Source organism: Enhydra lutris, unplaced genomic scaffold (genome assembly GCF_002288905.1).
Source record: "Enhydra lutris kenyoni isolate GAN:26980312 unplaced genomic scaffold, ASM228890v2 scaffoldscaffold20, whole genome shotgun sequence".
Classification (NCBI taxonomy): Eukaryota; Metazoa; Chordata; class Mammalia; order Carnivora; family Mustelidae; genus Enhydra; species Enhydra lutris.
The window spans coordinates 6983971-7003113 of NW_019154104.1; the positions used below are offsets into that span (position 1 = coordinate 6983971).

Here is a 19143-nt window from a genome sequence, read left to right on the forward strand (position 1 = left end):
AGCGGCAAAAGAAACGCCGTGCAACAGTGTATTCGTCCTCTCCGCGGAGCCGTGACGTGAACGTGTTCGCGGAACGAGCGCAGCGGGGAAGCCGCACTTGCAGGGCAGCTGGGCGGGCGCGCTCGTCTGCTAACCTGAATGCTGATCCCAGAGAGAATTCCTGAGGCAAAGGTTGGTTTTGGAGCAGAACGTCCCGTATGTCCATTCAACTATCTTCTTCCTGCCTTATAGATGAAACATGGATTTGTTCTTTGGGGGCTGGGCCATTAGGAGCTCTATCTGCCGCTTTTACTTATTTATTTATTTTTAAAGATTTATTTATTTGGCAGAGAGAGCACAAGCAGGGGTAAGAGCAGGCAGAGGGAGAGGGAGAAGCAGGCTCCTCTCTGACCAAGGAGCCGGATGCAGGACCCGAACCCGAACTCTGGGGTCATGACCTGAGCTGAAGGCAGATGCTTAACTCACTGAGCCACCCAGGCGCCCCTATCTGCTGCTTTTTTTTTTTTTTTTTAAGAATTTATTTACTTGACAGAGATCACAAGTAGGCAGAGAGGCAGGCAGAGAGAGAGAGAGAAGGAAGCAGGCCCCCCGCCGAGCAGAGAGCCCGATGCGGGACTCGATCCCAGAACCCTGAGATCATGACCTGAGCTGAAGGCAGAGGCTTAAACCACTGAGCCACCCAGGTGCCCCCTATCTGCTGCTTTTAAAAGTTCTGGGAAAGCAGCTTATTAGGTGGCATCCTCAATCACTGCAGTGCGATGGGCCTGGCAGGAGCCTCCCACGGCGCCATGTCAGCACGTGAAGGTTAACCAGCTACTCCGATCTCCATTACCTCAATGATATTTTCCAAAGCCCCGAGGAATTAAACCAAGGCTAACTTTGGTATATTAAAACTAAAATCTTGGGGCGTCTGGGTGGCACAGTTGGTTGGGTGTCTGCCTTTGACTCAGGTCATGATCCCAGGGTCCTGTTGGCATTCTCTCCCCCACCCCCACTCAGCAGGGAGACTGCTTCTCCCTCTCCCTCTGCAGCTCCCCCTGCTCATGCTCTCTTGCTCATTCTCTCCTTCTCTCTCTCAAATAAATAAAATCTTTAAAAAAAAAATTAAAATCTTTGGATCATCTAGTCCAAACCTTAAACCAGGGACTAGGGTAAATTAAAAATTAATTCATAGACAACCTCGAAGCTAACTGATCCACTTGGCAAATTGTCTTACCCTATAAAAGCTGCTCTGATCTTTACTGATTGGCTTCACTGGGGGGGGGGGGGGCAAAAAAAACCAACAACAAATGTGAGTTTTAGAAGAAAATCTTCTCAGGAAGATGCTAATTTATATTTTACACCATGTAAAATGTGAGCAAATGAGGAAATTTTCTTGTAATTTAGCAATTTGCTACATTCTCCCTTCCATGGGGGAATTTGCCCTTCCTATAAACACAGGAAACGTCTGTCCTTTTTCCCTCTAACATCACCTGTGCCTAACTAAGCCTCTCCTCTAGCTTCAGCTGTCTTCCTCCGTGAACAAATGCATTCATTCTCAAGCAGACAATGACCTGGGATCCAAAGAGAAATAAGTGTTTCATCTTAAGAAGCCCATAGTCTAGACAGGAGAGAAACTAGGCACATAAAAAAATATTATAATTCATACTGTGGATCTGGGCGATCCCGGATCCTAGAGCAAGTGGGACAAATGTTGGGGCAATCAGACAAGGTCTCATGATGTTACAGTCTGGGCTGTCGGCGAAGGCCTAAGAAGGCAGCACAGGGGAAATGATAATCTGAGCTGTTAGAAAGTACGAGGGGAGAGAGGGGGGGGGGGGGCAGGGGTAGGGAGTGGGGGAGCCTCTGCCATGCTTAAGGAACAAGTAAAATTCGATGTGCTAGACACTTAGGATGCTTGGGGGTCAGATGGCTAGAGATGAACTGGGAAGGAGAATATGACGATAAAAAAATGCAAAGGGACCTGGACTTCGTCAGTAAGAGGAAACTCTCAAAGGTTTTTTTTTTTTTTTAATTTTATTTATTTGTCAGAGAGAGAGCACAAGCAGGCAGAGTGGCAGGCAGAGACAGAGAGAGAAGCAGGCTCCCTGCTGGTGTTAGGGCCGATTTAATGTTAAAACCTGTTTAACTATTAGGGCCTGCTTAGCCAGAGTGACTCCATATTACCTGGGTAGCCATATTGTTTACATCTAAAGACTTTATTCCGGGAATAAACGCCCCAGTAGTTCCTGGTATCGGTTCCGGGTGTCGATTCCGGGAGTAGACGCCTTAACAATAGAAGCCATGTAACTTGGGACTGCTGTTAATGCCCTATAAAACCAGCCTGTGAGATTGGGCGGGATCGCCCTCTTTGGAGGCAGCCCTGGCCGGTCAGTCTGACTTCTGATGCCTGGCATAGAAATAAAGCCTTGCCTTACTTTCAATTTGTATCAGTCTCGCTCCTTTGATAACGGACCCCAACACTGGACAAGGAGCCCGATGCTGGACTCGATCCCAGGACCCTGGGATCATGACCTGAGCTGAAGCCAGTGGCTTAACCGACTGAGCCACCCAGGCATCCCAAAGGTTTTTGTCTTTGAAGAGTGGTGACATGGTGTTAGAATAGCAGCTGTGAATATTTAATTCACACACAATCTATATAGTTCTTAGAGCCCAGCAGTGAAGGCTCTGTAAGTTCCTTGTCGCCCACAGAGGCTGGTAACCCAGCTTCCGGTCCCAGCTCACAAGGATCAAATTCAGGCAGTCTGTCTCAAAGGCTCACCCATCACTCCTCCAGAGAGCAGAGTGGAGGATGCTGTGGGAAGGGGTAGAAGGAGAGGGAGAAACTGAGATGCTGCTGGAAGACCCTAAGCCAGTGTTTCCCAAACTTAACATTCACTTCCCACCTTTGTACAACTTTTGCCAGAATCAAGAACCAACACATCTAAGCTTGAATTTTATATTTGATATTTCTTTAAACCAACACATCTAAGCTTGAATTTTAAGGGGAATCCTGAGGACAATGACAACAACAACAAAATACCCTAAAAGATACAAAAATGAGGATGGGTCATGATCCTGGAGACAAAAAGCTGTACCCCGGGTTAGAGGTTGGAGAAGGCAGACATGGCAAAGCAGGCAGTGGCAGATCTGAGGCTGGGCCCAAAGGGTGGAGAACCAGCAAGAAGCCAGTTACTGACAACGCTGTAAGCAAGATGGCAGCTCCAGGAAAGGGAGGAAACTTGGGAGCCAGGGCATGGAGTCTGAGGCATTTGCATGGATAATGGGGCAAGGGCTTTGGGAAGAGTGAGGTTGGGACTGAATAAAGGAGCACTGGGGTTTGAGAGAAGGATGGAGCCCACGAACAGATGGGGTGAAGGATGACTGATGGGGAGACCCGGGCTGGGAGCCAAGCATAGGGTTGAGGATCTTTTAGGAGGTTGAAGAGGATTGTAGGATGGAAAAGGCGGGAGTTGCTCAAAAAGTTAGGGCAGACAATTCCACAGTTGGGAGCTGAGGAATAGGAGGGGCTGAGAAGGGCTGCAGCAGGGTGACTTGGGGCCTAAGACACTGGGGGAGGAGTGGGTTGGATGCTCAGCCCCACCATATTGTACTTTAGAGCTGTTCCTGAGCCTGAATCCTGAACACAGTGGTGACAGTCAGCTTCCCATGAGTGAGACAGATCTGTCACCTATATTCGACCAGAAATCATCTCTAATACCTGCAGTGGTATACGCTACCTTTGTGAAAACCCTGGTGTGGGCCAGAGATGATAAAAGCCTGAGTTGAAGACTGGGATACTTGGGTGCTATTGCAAAGTTTCTAGAACATCTGGGTTATCATTATTTTGTTTCATCTATATATTCTTCATAGTCCCTAGGCATGAAACTGGGACTCAAATATTCAATTAATTACTATAACCAGTTGAAAACATCAATAGCGCTAAGTCTTCTGAGACATATATTTTTAAAGGATTTTATTTATTTATTTGACAGAGATAGAGAACACAAGCAGGGGCAGTGGCAGGCAGAGGGAGCAGAAGTAGGCTCCCAACAGAGTAGGGGGAGCCCGATGTGGGACTTGATCCCAGGACCCTGGGATCATGGCCTGAGCTGAAGGCAGTCGCTTAACCAACTGAGCCACCCAGATGCCCTTCTGAGACGTATCTTAATAGAAAAGATCCCACTCATGAACTATAAGGGCAAGAGGAGAGTATCAAACTGGGTTGATAGAATGTTTTCCCTCATTAAGAATGGACAATTTTTCAGAAAGCCAACAGTCTGCCCTAGCTCACTGGTAACTAGAAAGGCCTTGAAACTTCAGATATTGCAGGGAAGTGAGAAAGAAGAAATTAAAAATATGACAGATAGGGGCACCTGGGTGGCTCAGTGGATTAAGCCTCTGCCTTCGGCTCAGGTCATGATCCCAGGGTCCTGGGATTGAGCCCCACATCAGGCTCCCTGCTCGGTGGGGAGCCTGCCTTCCCCTCTTTCTCTGCCTACTTGTGATCTCTGTCTATCAAATAAATAAATTAAAAAAATATATTCTTTAAAGATACTACAGATAAAGCTTAATGTTTCAAGATCCATGCCAGGTCATAAACCATTTCCCATTGCATACAAAATCACTTATGCTTGGGTAAACTATTTTCCCCTGAAGAGCAACTTTAGAAATCGTGGCCAATAGATCCTAGGGGGACCCTGTGATTCTCACCTTCTGGCATTCATACCCTTGTATAATATCTCCACTCATTAAGTGTGGGCAGGACCTGTGACTTGGTTGTAACTAAAAGAAGGTAGCAAAGATGATGGAAAGTCATTCCTTTGATTGTTATATAATATGGCACTTCATATCTCACTAGTCAAAGGGAAAGGAATTCTGCCAACAACCTGAAAAGAGTTTGGAAGCAGATTCTTGCCCCAGTCAAGCCTCCAGATGAGACCATAGCCCCAAGTAACACTTGGCTTGTAGCCTTGAGACCCGGAGCAGACACATCTAAGTTATACCCAGAACTCTTAACACACAGAAATTATAGGATAAATAATACATGTGTATAGTTTTAAGCTGCTAATTTAAGGTAATTTATTATAGAGCATAGAAAGCAAATACAGAAATCTTAATATATGAAAGAATAAAACAGAGGAAAAGGAATATTGAATTACTGGCCACTTGGGATATTTATTAATGAAGATCAAACATCCAAAGGTCAGTCCTCAATGCTCATTTCCATGATTTTAAGAGTTGGTCCTTCCATGTCATGACTGTTGTTCTCTTGGATACTGTGAAATTGAAGAGCCGGGGAGAGTTCTGTGCTAAGACAACATAATTCATTCGAAGTCTCCACCTTTTCAGTGTCACTATCCCCTTCAATGACATTCACAGAAGTCTCCTGGTCTGCTAAGCTGTCAGAGACACTTGGATTTTTGTCATCCCAAACTGAAGGTCCAGGATTTGTTTCATCATTCACTTGCTGAATTATAACCCCTTCTGAGCACTTTGATTTATAGATGGGCAGGAAAAATTCATTTGGTGAAGAGAGTCTCTCATTCTCATCTTTTGGTATAGACAATAACATATCCAAAGCTTTTTGGTATTCTTGACGTTCTTGTTGAATTGTGGTATCATGTTTGCTTTTATCTTCATCTTCTTCTGAATTCTCAGCCTGTTCAAAATCAAGTAAATTCAGCATATCAATATCATCCAGCTTCACTGAGTTTTCTCTGGATGTGCAGCCCAAGTCCATCTTCAGGATATGCAGCAGATGGCGCATTTTTCCCTAGGATTAAGATAAGACAAGAATAATTACATTAATTAAGCTAGTCAAATTGAATTACTTTTGTCTGCAGTGCTGCTCATCTCAGCAAGATTAACACTTCTTTCATCCCCCCCCACCAAACTGCCCTCATACACACAAAAGGTTCAAGGGAAAAAAAGCATTTGCTTTAATGCATTCTTTGAGGCTGTGGAAAAACTTTAAAATTCTTTCCATATTAGAATTTTTTCTAATGAATGTCTAAAGAAAGACAAACCTCCTCCAAATGATGTTTATTTTGTTTTATGTGTCGCTCAAAAAGGTGTTCTAAAAACCTAAAATGATAAATAGAAGTGTTAGTGTCTCAAAATCAGAAAAGCAACTAAATAAAAATAGCCATGCAACAACAAAACTACTAAAGGTTGGAAAATATTTTTTAGATTCTTCTTTTTCTTTCCAAAGCTAAACACTAATCCTTCCCTATTCTGTCAAGTGCTTCAATTTGGGAGCTACTATGGCTTTTTTGTTTAAGTTTTATAACAGATGCTATTGTTTCTGAAAGATTATATACCACTTATATTTCTGTGAAAATATTTTAAATGAGGTCCAATATTACCCCTGCCACACTCCAAAAGCATTCTTTTTTTTCCTCTCACACACATATGCAAACACCAAAAGCCTCTCTCTCTCCTTCTCTTTCACATACACACCCCCCCCAAACCAAACCCTAAAGGAAATTCTCTTATAAAGAGTTATTTTATAATGCTTCCTCAATAATACTTGAAAAAAAATTCCATTGATGGTAAATCCACATAATAACCTAAAAGCTATCGGGGCGCCTGGGTGGCTCAGTGGTTAAAGCCTCTGCCTTCGGCTCAGGTCATGATCCCAGGGTCCTGGGATCGAGCCTCGCATCGGGCTCTCTGCTCAGCAGGGAGCCTGCCTCCTCCTCCTCTCTCTCTCTGCCTGCCTCTCTGCCTACTTGTGATCTGTCTGTCAAATAAATAAAAAAAATCTTTAAAAAAAAAATAACCTAAAAGCTATCACTTATTAAGTACCACTAAGGGCTAGACATTTGTGCTAGACACACAATCATTATACCTCTAATCATGACCAATATTTGGAGAGAAAGGTATTGTAAAGATCATTTTAAAGATGAGAAAATCTTCTAAGACGCTGACTCCTTTCCCCTAAGGTCACAAGTCATTAAGAGAATCTAACCCAGATGTGTCTGGCTCAAGAGAAATTATTTTTTCAACTACACTATGCTTGTCTTATTATCACAAGAATGTTTCAATTCCTTTGTCGAAAACAACTCCTTTGTTACCATTTGTTATTTATCAATGAAGTAAGCCAATTTTAAAGATTTAGTAGTTCTACTTTAGTTAGCAATTCTTAAAAAATATTTATATATTTGTTTTAGAAAGAGAGAGAGAGAGAGAGAGAGAGAGAGAGAGAGAGTGTACACAGTGGGAGGGTAGGGGCAGAAGCAGAGGGAGAGAGAGAACCTCAAGCAGACTTTCTGCTGAGTGGGGAGCCTGACACAGGGCTTGATCTCATGATCCACGAGATCATGACCTGCGCTAAAACCAAGAGTCAGATGCTTAACCAACTGGGCCATCCACGTTGCCCCAACTTGGCAATTTTTTAAAAGAATTAAAAACAATCCATACTGTTTGGGTAGTTTGTTTTTTCTTATCAAACATGTATTTTGAAATTTTTCTGTATAAATGAATTCACTTCTAAAACATCATTTGAGGTTCCTGAATAGAACTTGCTCTTGTAAATATTCAGCAATTTATTCAACCAAACCTTTACTATTCGACATATGGGTTGGTTCCATTTTTTTTTTTTTTTGGTGCCTTATAACAAATGCTGCAATAAATAGCCTTATAATCTAAAAGAAAAAGTTAAGTTTTTTCTACAATAAACACATGTCCTATGCAAATGTTTTTTGTTTTTATTTTTGTTTTTGCTTCTAACCTGTGCTTTACTTTTTTCTTTTTTCTTTTATTAACATATAATGTATTATATGTTATAGGTATAGGTCTGTGAATCATCAGGCTTACACACTTCACATGTGTTTTACTTTTTGATTTACAGTTGGGATCTTAATATTTTTGTTGTGATGAATTGAACTTCTTCATCTTGCAAATCTGAAACTCAACAGCCATTACGAAAACATTTTTAACCACCTTTTTTAAACAAAAGTAGTAAACAATCATTATTAAAAAAACTTGGGTCTTTTTAGTATATCTTTTTATAGCAATAATACAAATGTTTAATAAAAAAAAACACTTAAGAATAGAATAATTCATTAGAAATGTACTTGACATATTACAACAGGGAAAGCATGTGGTATAAATAATGGCATTCCATAATATATGACATTAAGTGGGCCGTGGTGCCCAGTGAACTTTAGATAATGTTCAAGCTGATTCAGGACCACATAGTTTCCTTAAGATCTACAAATACCTAATCCGGTTTTGTAAACTTTCCATTTCACTTACAATGTATAAACCTAGCTTTTAATTGGTTCTCACTTTACTAGTGACAGTTGTAACAGAAATGCCTGCCTTGATTCTCCTGACAAGTTTCAAATAGTAAAATGAGATGATGGATCTTTGCAGATAAGCAAAAATTTGATTCACTAGCCTATTATAACTAAGAGATAAAGTGTTTCTTGTTGGTTTTTTTTTTTTTGCATAGTTATTTTTTTTGTAGACTCTGTGCGATCTTTACATGGATGACAACATTACCTATGAATAAAGATAGTTTCACATCTTTCTTTCAAATATGGATATCATTTTCTTCTTTCCTCTCTCTCTCTTTTTTTTAATGTTTTCTGTATTTGTCAGAGAGAGTGAGCACAAGCAAGGGTAGCAGCAGGCAGAGGGGGAAGCAGGCTTCCTCCTGAGCAAGGAGCCCAGTGCAGGACTCAATCCCAGGACCCTGGGATAATAAGCTGAGCCAAAGGCAGATGCTTAACTGACTGAACCACCCAGGCATCCCTCATTTTCTTCTTTTCTTTTTTTGTGATAGATTAAAAAAAAAGATTATTTATTTTATTTTTAGAGAGAGAGAGAGAGAGAGCATGAGCTGGAGGGGCAGAGACAGAATCTCACGCACACTCCATGCCGGTGGCTTGATTCCACAACACTGAGATTGCAACTTAAGCTGAAACCAAGAGTAAGATGCCCAACTGACTGCATCTTGTAAATATTCAGTTTATTCTGAGGCGCCCCTGTGATCAATTTTTTAAATTCAGGTATAACTGACATACATTATATTAGTGTAAGGTATACAACATGGTTCAATATTTGCTTATATTGTAAAATAATCAACAAAATAAGTCTAGTTAATATCCATCACCACACAGCTATATAATTTTTTTCTTGTGGTGAGCACTTTTAAGATCTACTCTCTCACAAAGTACTTTCAAATATGCAACTCAGTAGTACTTTTTTTTTTTTAAGATTTTATTTATTTGACAGAGAGAGACAGAGAGAGAGAGGGAACACAAGCAGGGGGAGTGGGAGAGGTAGAAGCAGGCTTCCTGCTGAGCACAGAGCCCGATGTGGGCCTCGATCCCAGGACCCTGGGGTCATGACCTGAACTGAATGCAGATGCTCAATGACTGAGCCACCAAGATGCCCAACACAGTAGTACTATTCACTGTAGTCGCCATGCTATACGTTATATCCCCATGAGTTATTTATTTTATAACTGGGAGTTTTACCTTTTGACTACTTTTTCCTTTTGCCTACCCCCCACCACTGACAATCACCAATCTGATCTCTGCATCTAAGAGAAATAACAGTATTTAAGTGAATAAAATCTCTATTCTTTTCTGTAACTCCCCCAAATTGTGAATTTGCCTTATATGGTAAGAATTAAATATTCTTTATAATTTGCTATCAATGATAAGAATATGTCCCCTAAGGGGCGCCTGGGTGACTCATTCAGTTAAGCATCCGACTTTTAATTTTGGTTCAGGTGACAGTCTCAGGGTTGTGAGATCGAGCCCTACATCAAGCTCTGTGCTCAGTAAGAAGTCTGCTTGTCTTTCTCTCCCTCTACCCCTCCCCGCACTTGCACGCTCTCTCCCTCTAATAAATAAATAAATCTTAAAAAAAAAAAATTAAGTGTGTAAACCTGACGATTCACAGACCTGTACCCCTGGGGCAAAAAATACATTATATGCTAATAAAAGTAATTAACAAAAAAAGACTAATGGAAAAAATGTTATTCTTAGTTAAATAAATCCTCCAGCAAGATTCATTAAAAAAAAAAAAAAAATGTTCCCCCCTCCCCTTACAAGAAAGCAACATAATTTTTCATTTCCTAGTATGTGGAACTAACTTAAAGGAATTAACATGATAAGGAAGAGTATTTAATATACTATTCAACCACCATAATATAACTTAAAAAATCTAACCTGTTTGAAAATAAACCAAGTTTCAAAATTTCATCTGTTACATCTTCAATGAAACTCAGATATAACAGTTCTTCTTCACTGTGAAAACAGAGCAGTACACAGCACAAAAATTATTTCCTACTTACTCTGAACACTAGAGGAAATATGAGTACCTAATGAGAAATATCTACCACTACTATGACAAATATACTGTTATCGCATATTAAGAGAAATGTTATTAAAAAACTATGTCTAGGGGTACCTGGGTGGCTCAGTGGGTTAAAGCCTCTGCCTTCAGCTCAGGTCATGATCTCAGGGTCCTGGGATCGAGCCCCGCATCGGGCTCTCTGCTCAGCGGGGAGCCTGCTTCCCTCTCTCTCTCTCTCTGCCTGCCTCTCTGCCTACTTGTGATCTCTCTCTCTCTGTCAAATAAATAAAATCTTAAAAAAAAAAAAAAACTATGTCTATATTCTTAAAATATGCAGATCAATTTATTTAAAGAAGAAAATGTTCCCTAATAAAGTAAAATTTCATAGATATGGAAAGCATTCATCCAACACTAGCAGATAAGCAGGAATTAAAACAGCAAATAAACAAACAAAAACCAATAAAACAAAAAGAAAAACACACACAAAACAAACAAAAAACAAAACAGAGCAACCAAGGGCAAAAGGGCAACCAAATGTGAACCACCGGAGGTCTGTGTTCTTGACAAGCATTTTACAGGTCCTCTGACTTCTAACCATGTCCAGAAGTCCGAGCCCTGTGGATGGCACTTAGAGGAGGGGAAAGAGGAAACTTATCCAGAAAAGAAAGAACTTCAACTATGAAATCCTCTTCTGCTCCTAGAAGAGCATCTTGTTTGAATGCTAGGAAATTTATTCAGCAGAAAAAAATATTTTTTTTTTCAAAATTTATGGAGAGGAGAAAAAATATGATAGTAGGGAAATTTGTGTATATAATTGTAGTGATAATTTTAATTATGTGGATATATTTATCTTATAACATTTTAATAGCTCATCAAGAAATCTGAATACTATTATAAATTTGACTTTAATTAGCTGATATCAGTGATTTGATACAAAATATAAGTAGTAAGTAACCACTCAATTACTCAATAAGTAAATGTAATGGGAAGAATAAGAAAATGAGATAACAGAAGATTAAAATGTTATATAAAAAGTTACACTTTCAAACTGATTCTCAGCCTCTAATTTATACAGCAAGCTTGAGAATAAATGGAACTCTATAAAATAGATGATATTCGGGGCACCTAGGTGGCTCAGTGGGTTAAAGCCTCTGCCTTCGGCTCAGGTCATGATCCCGGGGTCCTAGGATCGAGCCCCGCATCAGGCTCTCTCAGCGAGGAGCCTGCTTCCTCCTCTCTCTGCCTGCCTCTCTGCCTACTTGTGATCTCTGTCTGTCAAATAAATAAAAATCTTTAAAAAAAAAAGATGATATTCCCTGAAAAAGAGTAGCCTGACTAAAACAACATTAAAAACTAGAAGTATGCTATCTGTAAAGACCTGATGAGGTTAGAAACCTCCTGGAAGGGTATCCTGAGCTACCCAAAGTCTGCGTTTACTTAGGGACGAATTTCCCCTGGACATAAAGATGAAGTGACTGACAACTATTTCAGAAAATTCTGATCATTCTCAAATTGAGGGCATATTATATGACTGAACTTCAAAGCTAGTTGTAAGAGAAATTAGAATTCAGTCCTGACTTATTTAATAATAGTTTGTGTGATCCTTTTTTTTTTCTTAAATTTTAAAGATTTTATTTATTTGACAGACAGAGATCACAAACAGGCAGAGAGGCAGGCAGAGAGAGAGGGGGAAGCAGGCTTCCCACCAAGCAGAGAGCCTGATGTGGGGCTCGATCCCAGGACCCCGAGATAATGACCTGAGCTGAAGGCAGAGGCTTTAACCCACTGAGCCACCCAGGTACCCCCTCTTTTTTTTTTTTTTTAAAGATTTTATTTATTTATTTGACAAAGAGAGAGAGATCACAAGTAGGCAGAGAGGCAGGTAGACAGAGGGGGAAGCAGGCTCCCTGCTGAGCAGAGAGCCCGATGTGGGGCTTAATCCCAGGACCCTGAGATCATGACCGGAGCTGAAGGCAGAGGTTTAACCCACTGAGACACCCAGGTGCCCCAGTTTGTGTTTCTTAATTCTTGATTTCCGCTAAGCAAAATGAAGAGGTAAAAAAAATCTTACTCGGAGTGGATTTTTCTCTCTGGAGGAAGGTGCAGGGAATACTGACATACTGCCCTGGAAAGAGAAAATTACAGTATTTGAACAAAACAATAATTGGCATACAATAAGTTTTCAATAATATTATATTAGTAATAATGTATTTTAGAATTTTTAAAGTACTTTCATATCCATGATCTGATCTAATATTCAGAACAACCCTGACTGGTATATTAGGTAGGTGTTATTTTTTCTACTGACTGATGAGTTCACCAGGGGGCAGAATGGTTGGGTAACTTGCCAAGGATGGGTGTAAGTAAGTAGCAAAGACATTTTTTTTTTTTTTTAAGATTTTATTTATCTGACAGACAGAGATCACAGGTAGGCAGAGAGGCAGGCAGAGGGTGGTGGGGGGGAGCAGGCTCCCTGCTGAGCAGAGAGCCCGATGCAGGGCTCGATCCTAGGACTCCGGGACCATGACCTGAGCCCAAGGCAGAGGCTTTTAACCCACTGAGCCACCCAGGCACCCCTAGCAAAGACATTTTTAATTAGTCTTTCTTCTGACTACAAATTCAGTGTATGTACTGTATGTAAGTACGTATTCAGTAGGCTCCACGCCTAGTGTGGGGATTGAACTCACCAACCTGTGATCAAGATCTGAGCTGAGATCAAGAGCTGGATGCTTAACCGACTGAGCTACCCAGGTGCTTCCACAATCCTTTTCCAAACTGGGCTATATCACTTACCTAGTACACACAATTTCACTTTGACAATGTTAACATACAAATAATGCTGGAAACAGATTATTTCCCTATGAAAAACTGTTTTAAGCTTGTCATTATGATAAATTTTGTTAATATTTAGTCATGTCATAATTAGATAATTCTAATATTTTATTCAGATACACACAATTATAAATATTTTGCTTTACTTCTTTTAGATAGAAACTACTAGAAAAGATAAATGTTCCTTTCTTTAGGTCATTCTTCATATTCATTGCAGAGTGGCTCAAGAGTTAGCTTATAAATCTTGTTACGAGTACTGAAGCATCATGAATTTCAAGACAAGAGAGGTTAGTAATGAACCGCCCACAGCCCTGCCAGGTGCCATCTCCCTAGGAAGGGCCTAAGGGAGGACCTGGGCTCTGAGGGATCACGTGTGCTTGCCTTCTGGTCTGCTATATGACAACTCATTCTTGCCCTCTTTTTAATCTCTAGTCCTTTATTTCCACCTCCATCTCATATATAATCTCTGATACTGGAAATACATTTGACAGCTGAAACTATCAAAGGCATTTTTGCTAACCTATCATTTTTACTTAGGTGTAGTATTCCATAATTATGAAATATGTTGTGTAGTTCTTAAAAACAATGCCAGTACACAGCAGTGACAGATACCACACTAGCATATGGTGAATTTCAAAATCATGAATTATGAATCCTCAAATTGTGAGGTTCTTCAGTATTATTTTGCCACAGGATTTGTCTTCAAGAAAATCCTTTTCTTTCTTTCTTTCTTTCTTTCTTTCTTTCTTTCTTTCTTTCTTTCAAGATTGTGCATGTATGCAGGGGCTGGGAGGCAGAGAGAGACAGAGAGAGAGAGAGAGAGAGTCTCAAGAGGCTCCACACCCAGCACAAAGCCCAGTGCGGGGGCTTAATCTCATGGCCCTGGGATCATGACCCGAGCTGAAATCAAGAATTGGACACTTAACCAACTGAGCCACCTAGGCGCCCCAGGAAAATCCCTTTTCATATGAATAGCAATGGCAAATAATACAAGCCAGTATTGCCTTTTTCCTTATTAATGAATTAGCAATGAATTCATTTAAACTTTTATTGAGTACCTACTTTGTAAAATTTCCATAGTAAAACTAACACTGCCACTGAATTGTAGAACACCAAAAGAGATCAGAGTGCACATAATTAGAATAGTACTTATGTTGCAAATATTATCTGTTACACAGGAAAGCAGTTAAATAGACAGTTGTAATGACTTCTGTAAGCTGTTTACCTTGGTGAGGAACACTGGAGAGTGCCATCTTTAATCTCGTCCCATGGTAAGTCATGGCCTTGTAAAGGTAAAGGAGCTATTTTTTCTTTGAAATCATATGTCATACAATTAGATGCCTGGGGATGTAATGAGAAGAATCGAACTTTATTTTGCTTCAAAAATACATTATGAAAGCAGAAATAAAGCAAAATAGCAAATTTCAAAAAAGTCAAGGAGCTATCCCATAGGCAAAAGTGACTGATATACTATGACCAAAGCTGTTTTAAAATACATTTTCAGGGCTCCTGGGTGGCTCAGTGGGTTAAGCCTCTGCCTTGAGCTCAGGTCATGATCTCAGGGTTCTGGGATTGAGCCCCACATGGGGCTCTCTGCTCAGGTGGGAGCCTGCTCCCCACCCCCTACCTGTCTGTTTGCCTACTTATGATCTCTGTCAAATAAAAAGAAAAAAAAAATTTTTTTCTACCCAATCAATGATTCCTTTTTTTTTTTTTTTTAAGATTTTAGTTATTTATTTGAGGGGGAGGGGTGCAGAAAGAGCCAGGGCAGGGGAAGCACAGGGAGTCTGATGCGGGGCTTGATCCCAGGACGTTGAGATCATGACCTGAGCCACAGGCAGATGTGTAACTGACTGAGCCACCCCGGCACCACTCAAGGACTTCTTTCTTACATGTATTTAAAGCAAGGTAAAAACAGCTTCTTATTTCTTATATTTTAATAAGGGATATTTTAAATCCATTAAGGAATTACCATAAATAAACTACACAAAGAGAAAATGAAGTAAATTTGCAAGTTTTAAGTAACCCCTAAAAAATGTACAAAATATACCATTATAACAGAAATTCAAACAGTCCATTTGTTTCAAATGCCAATATATCAAATATAGAGAAGCAGTGGTAGCTCTGAGAGTACAATCAATAATATTAACAAACAAAAATAATGGCAGCTTACCTTTATGGAATCCTTACTATGTGCTGCTTACTATGCCAAGCATTTACTTGCATTATTAGATTAATCTTCACAATGCCAAATTATGTACAGTGCTGTTAAAATCTGGTCTATTGCAGATTAATACTTACTAATTTTCCCAAGTGGATTGCTGATGGTACAGATTATGGAATAAAGGATATCATTTTCTTATAGGGTTATGGATAAGCATTTGGAGAACAATGTCATGAAAATGGGATTTCTACTTTATTTAGTTATCAACAGAGCTAACTGTCTTCCTAAATCTCAAGCTAGTCATAGCCGTAATTTATGAAGCCCTTCTCAGGCTAGGCACTTTACCTATATCATTCACACTTTCCAGTGATCCTACACATTAAGTAGCTTTTCTAGATGTAGAGCTCTCAGAGGATAAGTGATTTGTCCTTGGGCTTTAAATGGCAGGGTCCCATGTCAAACAGGTATTTATGACTGAGATGGAAACTGAAAATTCTCTACCCATATCCAGAAGAGAAGAAAGAAGTTCAGTGTGATTATATTTTATTCTTTTATTCCCCAAATCTGTTTGACATTTTATTTTATCCAATACTTCTTTTTAAAAGATTTTTATTTATTCATGAGAGAAAGAGGAAGGGAGAGAGTGTGTGTAAGTTGGGGGAGAGGCAGAGGGAGAGGCAGAAGCAGACTCCCCAGTGACCAGACAGCCTGATTGTGGGGCTCGATCCCAGGACCCTGATATCATGACCTGAGCTGAAGTCCCATGCTTAGCTGAATGAGCCACCCAGGCATCCCTGTGTTTGGCATTTTAATAGACAAACTGTTTTTATAAAGAATAAATTTAAATTAGGACACAAGTGTATGATTAATACCCCCAAAATAAAAATAATCAGTTTATGAGAAAATTGACTTAAAGCTGTAATATTTTAAAAGAAATGCCCAAGCACTCAAAACATAAATGCTATTAAAAAGAGCGTTATGGTCTAGAAAAAAGTAAAAGCAAATATAAGAGAATAATATTCATCTATTCTTATATAATGTATAATTTCCAATAATCAGTGGCAATTTAAAAAAGTACTAGCATAGAAACTAAAATAACTTCTGTATTGCTTTTCTGGCTCCTCCAGTGATCCAAGTCTACATCTCTGAAAGCAACATTTAAGGTATTTTATTCATTTATTCATCTAGCCAGCCAGCCAACCAACCATCTAGAAAAAGTGCTAACAACAAATGATTTCCCAGACTGAGCAGGATCCATCTGGCCATTCAAAGAGAGCTATGGCCATGTATAAATAGTTAGTCCTTCTCTATACTGGTTACATCATCTACAAGAAGTGTCACCAAGAGATTACTCAAGTCCAAACAGCTACACGTATTTTATTAAGTTAAAGCAGCTATAATTCCAATGTGGCACACAAAGAGATCTCATTTTTATTACCTGTTCTGTGTTCTCTTCTGAATCTGTGAAGTTCTTGGTGTCAACTGTCTCAAAATCAGATTTAAAGCTGTAATATTTAAAAGAAGTAACTGTCAAGCTTCGAAGTACAAATACCCTGATAACAAGTTTACTGTCTTAAAAAACCTCTCAGATATAAGAGATGAAATCCATCTATTCTTATAAAATGTGTGATTTCTAATTATATAATGAGAAAATAGATATGGTTTGGATTACACAGCTTATTTTTCCTCTTTTTTTTAAAAATTTATTTATTTTTTTAAGATTTTTTTTTTTAAAAGATTTTATTTATTTGACAGAGATCACAAGTAGGCAGAGAGGCAGGTAGAGAGAGAGGAAGAGAAGCGGGCTCCCCACTGAGCAGAGAGCCCGATGTGGGGCTCGATCCTAGGACCCTGAGATCATGACCTGAGCCGAAGGCAGAGGCTTTAACCCACTGAGCCACCCAGGTGCCCCTTTCCTCTTTTTTTGAATAGCAGCTAGATTTCAGCTGGATAGAATAGGAATAGGGAAATAGGCTCTATTATCCTCAAAAGCTGTCAGATGTACAATCAAGAAAAGGATATGATATGCTTGCTTTCCTCGTTTCTCCCCATTCCTTAATTCTTGGGGTTAAATGAACACAGACTCATCTGATACCTCTTCTCTATACCCAGAGAAAAGAATACTAGTCCTAAATTGTTTTTTGCTTTCTAAAAATAGCTAAAACCTAGGACCAGGTAAATAGTTGTTTATATAATTCCAGGAAAAAAAAAATCACAAATCAGTTATTAATACTTTATAAGATTTGTTTTTCTTCAATCATTTGGTGGACTTTTACTGAATATTCATTATGTGCCAGGCGCTATCAAATATGAAAACATTATTGAAGCAAATTATACTTATTTCTAGAAATTATCCCACTTGGCTAAATTATTCCTGGGGAGTTGTTGCAATATAAGAATGGGGTTGAATATTTGCAGGAAAGGAGCTCAGCGAGAGTCAGAGAAAGTGTTTTTTTCCTTGATAGCTCATTGTTTTGCCATTTTTAACACGAATCTATAGACATAATTACACAAATGCTGTTTGATGACTTATTTTGAGGATTCTCTGAAAGTGTATTTAAAAGCCTATACCATGTTTGAAACAATAAATTAAAATACGTAACATTTCTGTTTATAAGGAGCTTGACAAGTTTTATAGCTACTTTTCAACAATTACTTAGGTAGTTCTAGTGATACAAGCAAAAGGAAAAGTCCCATTAATCTATCTCATTCAAAATGGCACTATCAGACCTTAAGTCTGATCCATTAGATACATGATAAAAAATAATAATTATTATTATTTAATTCTACAACACCCTGAAGGACTTACTAATGGCTGTGAATGTGCCATACCTGCTTAACTCAGTCTGAGTTTCAGCTTCTATCCGCTGATCTGTAAAATCCTTTTTTCTTTTGGCAGGCGTATAGTATCGATAATGTGACAGGAAAGACTTTGCTTCTGTTTTTAAAGTGCGTGGAGTGAATGGCAAATGTCTGTTGGAAAAGAGTTCAGAATGTTTATCCAAAAGGTCCCCACTGGGTGCTTTTGAAATAACTAACTGAAACCGATGGGTATTTGGGAATGTGCTCTTGGGCCCTCTGCCATATGAAGTTCCAGAGCATGCTTTCCTGGGCCCAGAGGCAGAGTAATCCATGTTGAACACAGACGAACTAGAGTTCTTCTCAGTACCATTTGTGAAGACTTTATCAGATTTAGGTAGAAGATTGAGGTGTAGTCTCTCTGAAGAAGTTACTGGTGACTTTGTAAAGGATGGAAATCCATTCACGTCTCCGATTAACATATCTTCATCTTCTGGTTCTCCTGAGGGCTGAGAACATTTGGTTTGATGGTCATCAATTATGTTTAAAAATTTACATAATTGGGGATCTCCACATTATACACCAAAAAAGAGCTGCCTTTGTGGGTTTGGAGATTATATATTCCTGAAGATGTTGGCATTGTATATGAAGTTCTTTTTTTTTTTTTTAAAGATTTTATTTATTTATTTGACAGACAGAGATCACAAGTAGGCAGAGAGGCAGGCAGAGAGAGAGGAAGAAGCAGGCTCCCCGCAGAGCAGAGAGCCCGATACGGGGCCCGATCCCAGGACCCTGGGATCATGACCCGAGCCGAAGGCAGAGGCTAAAAATATAATTCTAAACATAAGTAATAGCCATCATTGACAGAGTGAGTAAGAGAGACAGAGAGAGGGAGAGAACACGAGTCGGGAGTAGAGGCAAAGGGAAAGAGAGAAGCAGGCTCCCCGCTGAGCAGGGAGCCCAACATGGGGCTCAAGACCTGAGCTGTAGCCAGACACTTAATTGACTGAGCCACCCAGGTGCCCCAGTAATCATTGTTCTTTCTGAAACTA

The 19143-nt window shown here is 39.6% G+C and overlaps 1 protein-coding gene across 4 annotated transcripts in view; it reads right to left on the bottom strand.

The window, feature by feature from the left end:
• Positions 1 to 5039: 5039 nt before the first annotated feature.
• LOC111148571 (spermatogenesis associated 7) overlaps positions 5040 to 19143 on the bottom strand; it is a 41283-nt gene continuing 27179 nt past the window's right edge. For 2 of the 4 annotated variants that reach the window (XM_022505246.1, XM_022505249.1), the window contains 7 exons: positions 18125 to 18600; positions 16731 to 16797; positions 14354 to 14469; positions 12368 to 12421; positions 10170 to 10247; positions 6009 to 6066; positions 5040 to 5755 (listed from right to left, as the gene is read on the bottom strand). In XM_022505246.1, the coding sequence (XP_022360954.1) occupies positions 5186 to 5755; positions 6009 to 6066; positions 10170 to 10247; positions 12368 to 12421; positions 14354 to 14469; positions 16731 to 16797; positions 18125 to 18600 (1419 nt within the window). In that variant the 3' untranslated portion in view covers positions 5040 to 5185. The remainder of the gene's footprint in view (positions 5756 to 6008; positions 6067 to 10169; positions 10248 to 12367; positions 12422 to 14353; positions 14470 to 16730; positions 16798 to 18124; positions 18601 to 19143) is intronic. The other 2 variants (XM_022505247.1, XM_022505248.1) reach the window with 2 other exon arrangements.